Raw genomic sequence first — 6,000 nt, 5'->3', positions numbered from 1 at the left:
AGCCTGAGAATCGAAAGCTGCAAGTTTCTCCCAAACAGGCAGCAGTAAGTTATTCCAATAGCGATCAGTCCACCGGGGATGTCCGTCCATGCAGCCACCCGCGACAGGAAGAATTGCTCCGCCTGCATCTGCCCGTCCCCTTAGCTCTCCTCTTGCGACGGGACACACCTGGCGGGCGCGCCCTCTACCTGCCTGGGGCCACCTGGCTGGCGGCCCGCAGCGGGTGGCCCGCCCAGCTTCGGTCGCCCGGGCTTCCCCTCGGCCAATGAGGAAGAGGGAGCCTCCGGGCCCGGGCAGCGTCCGGCCCAGCGTCCAATGGGAGCGCGGCATGCAAATGAGCAGGTGCGGTGGCGGACGGCCCGTCAAGGCGGCCGGGGCTCCGGGGATGTTAGAGGAGAGCTGGGCTGCCGCCGAGCAGAAGTCCGGGCTTCCAGCTGCGAGCTCCGGTCTCCCGCCATGGCCCCTGCTCCGCCCCCCGCCGTCTCCTTCTCACCCGCCGAGGTCCAGCGGCGCCTGGCGGCCGGCGCCTGCTGGGTCCGCTGCGGGGCCCGCCTCTACGACCTCACTGGCTTCGTGCGGCACCACCCGGGGGGCGAGCAGCTGCTGCGGGCGCGGGCTGGTGAGGATGTTAGTGCCGACCTGGACGGGCCGCCGCACCGGCACTCGGCCAACGCGCGCCGCTGGCTGGAGCAGTACTACGTGGGCGAGCTGCAAGGAGACCCTCAGGTACTTCCCAGCCGCGGGGTGACACCCCACACACACACTACTTCCCTCCCTCACTCTCCACGCACCGGCAAGCCCAGTCCACCTGCCCTCTAGGAGGACCCAAGGTGACAGCCTCCGCCCTCACCTTCGCTTCCCCCTTCTCTCCAGGTAACAGGTCACTACCCGCCCCCCTCACCAGGACTTGTCCTTCCTCTCCGTCATTGCTCCTGACCTGACCCTCTTCTTCCTGCTACTTCTACTACCACCTCCCAAGTTACTCCCTCCTTCCTACTTGTGCCTTCTGCAGCCTTTGACATCTGACAATTTGGATCACTTTTACTAGCCCCTCACACTCCCAGTCTTTCCTTCCTGTTCCTCAGCCTCTCCCTCTTCGCATCTGTTCTTCATTTCTGTTGAATAATAGCTTCCAACCTCAGCTGTCCTCCCATCCCCATCTCACCCTACTGCTGCTTCCAAAAGTCACAGATCAGTTACCCTTCTCAGCCAGTTTGGATTTCCTGGTGCTGCCCAAGTCTGCACTAGGGCTTCCCTGGATAGGTGGCGAGGTTGGGGCAGTGCCTTGGATGAACTCTGCCCTCCCATCCCTCAGACCTCCCTTTATTTCTTGTCTTGCATGCTGGCATGTCCAAAAGAGCGAAATGACAGAGGTAAGCTAGTGTTTTGGGGAGCGGGGATTAGCACTGTGAACCGCATGCTGCTGGGCAGGACAACCTCATGATGCTATTTAAGCCTCCAGCTGATCTTGGGGTAGGTTTTGTTATCCCCATTTTGGGATGAGGAAACTGAGGCTCAGGGAGGCCCTGTAATTTGTCCAAGGTTAAAGAGCTAGTTAGTGGAAAAGCCAAATGTATCTGACTCTAAAATCGATGCTGTCTCCATCCCAAGGATCTTTGGATATGGAAGATTGCCCCTATCCACTGGGCTCCAGGTAGGCTGAGCCAGAGGTACACTGACTCCTTGGGCCTTCCCCAGGTTCGGCTGTAGGACTGGTGACAGTGGGACCATCATGCTTGGGCATTAAGCCAACAGTTGTTTCTTGCTTCTACCTCTTGTTTTCAGGGTGGCCCCAGCAAGTGCTTTTAGATCTTTTGGGTAAAAGGACTTGCTTGCCTCTCACTGCTCCTGGTGACTCTGCACAGGGCCATCTAGTCTAATACGTCAGTCATTTATTCACTCACTCACTTGGTTGTTTAATGATTGTCAGCACTAAGCTAGGCACTGGGGAGGCGCCATTGGACAGAACCAATACAGTCTTCATGGAATTAACAGGCTAATGAGGGAACATACTAATGGTACAGTGATTATTTCATTATCTGGTACCGTCATAATGTGGATTTGGAGATGAGGAATTCAAGGAGAGTGTTCTTGAGAAAGTGACATTTTCACCGAGAGCTAATCAATGGATACGGTGTTAGCCTGGTGAAGTGTGGTGGGATGAACATTCCAGGACAGAGGGAACAGCATGTGTGAAGAAGGCTTGGAAGGGAAGGACTTCACACAATCAAGAGACAAATAAAACCAATGTGGCTAGAGGCTGATGGGCAAGGAGAGAGAATGGAGAGGAGGCCAGAGATCAGCCCGGGCTGTATCATGCAGGGCCCCCTAGACTGTGGGCAGGATTTGGGACTTGATTCTAAGAATGACAGGAAACCAGGGAAGGGATGCAGTCAAGCAGGGGTGTGGTGTGGTCAGATTTGCATCTTTGGAAGAACAGCCTGGCCGCAGTGCCAAGAAGGAATAGAGGGAGCCCAAGTGGGTGTGAGGAGACCAGGCAGGAGGCTGCTGCATAGCTTGGGCGAGAGGTGAAGGTGGCTTGCACGATGGTGGTGGTGACCAAGGGAAGGAGAGTTTAAATTTGGGAGATTTCATAGGTAAAATGCCAGGACTCAACATTCTGCAGTGGTAGCCCAACTGAATGCTGGAAGTTGGTGTTCGGTGTCAGGTCATGCTGACGGGGCAGAGAGGTTTAGCTATAGATATAACTCAAGCTGAGGGCAGGAGAGGAGAGGATGGGACCAGCACACTAGCGATTTCCAGGCTTGCGATGGCTAATGGGAGCCATCCTACGCTGTAACTGTGTCCTATAAACAGGAGCCTTAGGGTGTGGCTTCTCTTCCCAGATAGCAAGGATCACCCCAGGCCAGCTGCCCCAGATGGCTCCACCTCCCCGCTCTGCTAACCACCAAACACTACGGTTTGCTTCGCTTCACTTTGCTTTGCCTAACCTGACCCTCAGGGAGGACTCAGAGAATATAGGACCAAATTTGCTTTCTACCCCTGCGCTCACCTGTTACCCCAAGAGTCCCAGGGTTACCATGTTGCAGGCATCCTTACATCTGGGCCCCAGTCGGAGGATGTGGGGAAAAAAACTAAAAACTAACAACACATTTACAAACCCATGACTCAGACTTGACCAGTAGCCATACTTACCCAATACTCCAGTTGCCTGTCAGCTTCTGTCTACAGATTTGTCTTCTGGAAACTAGTATAGCATTGTCTTTAAATTGAGGGAGAAGGGTAGTCAGAGGGGAAATCTGGAATGGAGTATCCTGTACAGAGAGAAGCCCTGTTCTTACAGCCTGAATGGAGACATTTCTGTCCTTCTTTCTGGCTAAGCCCTTCAAGCAACCTCCATATTGCTTTCTTCATCTTCCTTCTCTCCTCTTGCTAAACCAACGATGTTGACATATGCAGAGCTTAGAGCCCAGCTCCTGTAATGTGAGGACCAGGAGGGGTGATGGGAAAGGGGAATGTCATGAACCAGCTCCATTTGTTTGGAGGTCATTCCTTTTTTTCTTTTTCTTTTTTTTTTTCTTAAATATTTTATTTATTTATTTGAGAGAGAGAGAGAGAGAGCGTGAGCTGGGAGGGGAGGAGAAGAGGGAGAAGCAGGCTCCCCGCTGAGCAGGAAGCCCAGTGCAGGCCTCAGTTCCAGGACCCTAGGATCATGACCTGAGCAGAAAGCAGATACTTAATTGACTGAGCCACCAGGTGCCCCTGAAGTTCATTTCTGAATGGTACTCCTTCTAGGGGGTCTTTCTTTCCCAGTGTAGTCCTTGGAGGGGAGTGTCTTGGAGCTCCACTGTGAAATTTCCAGGGAGAAGGCCTGGTCCCTTTGGTTTCCGCTGTTCTCCAATTTGCCACACCCCCTCAACACCCCTAGGTACTCTTACACACTTTCACACTCACACAAAGGCACACACACACACACAAAACAAGTCAAACTCGTTTGAGCCAACATACTGTTGGGATGAATCAAGGTCTGCTGTGGCCGTGGTCTTGGACTTGAGGATGCCAAGCTGCCCACCTAGACCGAGTGAGAGCGATATGGCTGAGCAGAGAAGTCAAGCTCGCTTCCCATCCTGACCCTCAGGGGTGGTAGAGGGAGGGTCAAGCTCCTCACTCCAAACTCAGGTAAGAGCAGTGTTCTTCCAGCTGTAGCTCACGTCATTAGTGGGTCGTGAGGTCCATTTATCGAGCTGCAACCAACATTTATTTATTTTGGGATTTTATTTATTTATTTTAGAGAGAGAGAAAGAGGGAGAGAGAAAGGGAGCATGCGAGCAGGGGGAGGGGCAGAGGGAGAGAATCCCAAGCAGACTCCCCACTGAGCACGGAGCCTGACGTGGGGCACCATCTCACAACCCCGAGATCATGACCGGAGCTGAAACCAAGAGTTGGACACATAACCAACTGAGCCAACTGAGTGCCCCTGAGCGGCAACCTACATTTAAAAGGAATAAGGAAAGAACTTTGGGTTCAAATCTCCTCCCAAGGTCATAGATACTGTTTCCCAGACTTGGGTCATCCATGAATCACTGTCAAGTTTTTTTTCTGAATTGGTATACCACTTGAACTATTATACTTAATATTTATCCTTAGGTAGACTCACTTTCTATTTTCCCCACTTACTCACCCTAGGCAATAATACCAGTGACATCACAAGTTTTACATGCACTTGAAAATAGAGAGCTATTCAGATAAGAAATGCTCATCCCTGTATCCCCTAAAATCATCTCGGGTACCCTCAGTGGAGTAAATATCATGCTTTGGAAAACATACAAAGCAGAGGTTCTTAAACCTGGTGTTCTATGGATCATTTTGTGGGACTGGTGAATGAGATGAAGTTGTGTGTAGAATATACATGGTTGTGCATTTTTCTAGTGAGAGAGCGACAGCTTTTATTGTAGTTCAACCAGAATCCTCCTCTCACTCCAAACCTGCCACCAAGAGGCTAATAATTGTGAAAGGGTGGCTCGTACTCCCTCCCCCCCCCAACATGTGCAGACCTTGGGAGGTCCTTCTGTGGGCAAACATCCGACCATGCCTCTGGAGAGAAGCCCTCTGTTTGAGAAGACACTGGAGGAAAGCAAACCTCAACTCTCCAGCCACTGCTGTTGGCCTAACTCTGACGTCTGATGACTCTGGGTTCTGGGTCCTAATCCCACAGGGTGCTTCTCTCTCTGAGTGGTTGGGAAGTATGCAGTTTCTGCCACACGTGTTTCTGGCAGCCTTTGGGGGTCTGGCCATTCAGAGCTCCAGGGCTTGAGTAATTCAATGGGGTAGGACATCGAAGTGCAGGAAGACTCAGAGTGCCCACCGCACCACTGAAACTACCCTTGCCAGCATCATCGGGACCTTTGTCTCACTAAACCCGCTCACCAGTTCACACCTTACCGCACCTGGTCTGGCAGCAAACTCGACGCAGTCACCACTCCTCCTCCCTGATACACTCTCTTCACACAGCTGCCAGATACCATATGCTTTAGTTTTCCACCTGCTATGGCTGCTGTAACAAATCGCCATAAACTCAGTGACTTAAAGCAATGCGAATGTTTTCTGTTATGGTTCTAGAAGTTGGAAATGAGTCAACAGGGCAGCCTTCCTTCTGAGGACTCTAGGGAAGAATCCATTTTCTTGCCTTTTCCAGCTTTTTTTTTTTTAAGATTTTGTTTATTTATTTAACAGAGAGAGAGACAGCTGGTGAGAGAGGGAACACAAGCAGGGGGAGTGGGAGAGGGAGAAGCAGGCTCCCAGCAGAGCAGAGAGCCTGATGCGGGGCTCGATCCCAGGACCCTGGGATCAGGCCCTGGGCCCAAGGCAGATGCTTAATGACTGAGCCACCCAGGTGCCCCGCCTTTTCCAGCTTTTGTTTGTTTCTTTATTTTAAATGACGGCTTTTGTTTATTTATTTCTTAAGTAGGCTCCACACCCAGCATGGAGCCCAACGCGGCGCTTGAACTCAGGAAGCTGAGATCAAGAGTCGGGTGCCTA

The 6,000-nt window shown here is 52.0% G+C and overlaps 1 protein-coding gene across 1 annotated transcript in view; it reads left to right on the top strand.

The window, feature by feature from the left end:
* Nucleotides 1-372: 372 nt before the first annotated feature.
* The window catches only part of FA2H (fatty acid 2-hydroxylase), a 47,749-nt gene continuing 42,121 nt past the window's right edge, over nucleotides 373-6,000 (top strand). Inside the window, exon 1 of the mRNA XM_045795987.2 lies at nucleotides 373-726. Within this exon, the coding sequence (XP_045651943.1) occupies nucleotides 457-726 (270 nt within the window). The 5' untranslated portion in view covers nucleotides 373-456. The remainder of the gene's footprint in view (nucleotides 727-6,000) is intronic.

This window comes from Ursus americanus, chromosome 21, assembly GCF_024610735.1.
Source record: "Ursus americanus isolate L20-20 chromosome 21, mUrsAme1.1.p, whole genome shotgun sequence".
In the NCBI taxonomy this organism is placed as follows: domain Eukaryota; kingdom Metazoa; phylum Chordata; class Mammalia; order Carnivora; family Ursidae; genus Ursus; species Ursus americanus.
This window is presented reverse-complemented; position numbering and strand designations above follow the sequence as displayed.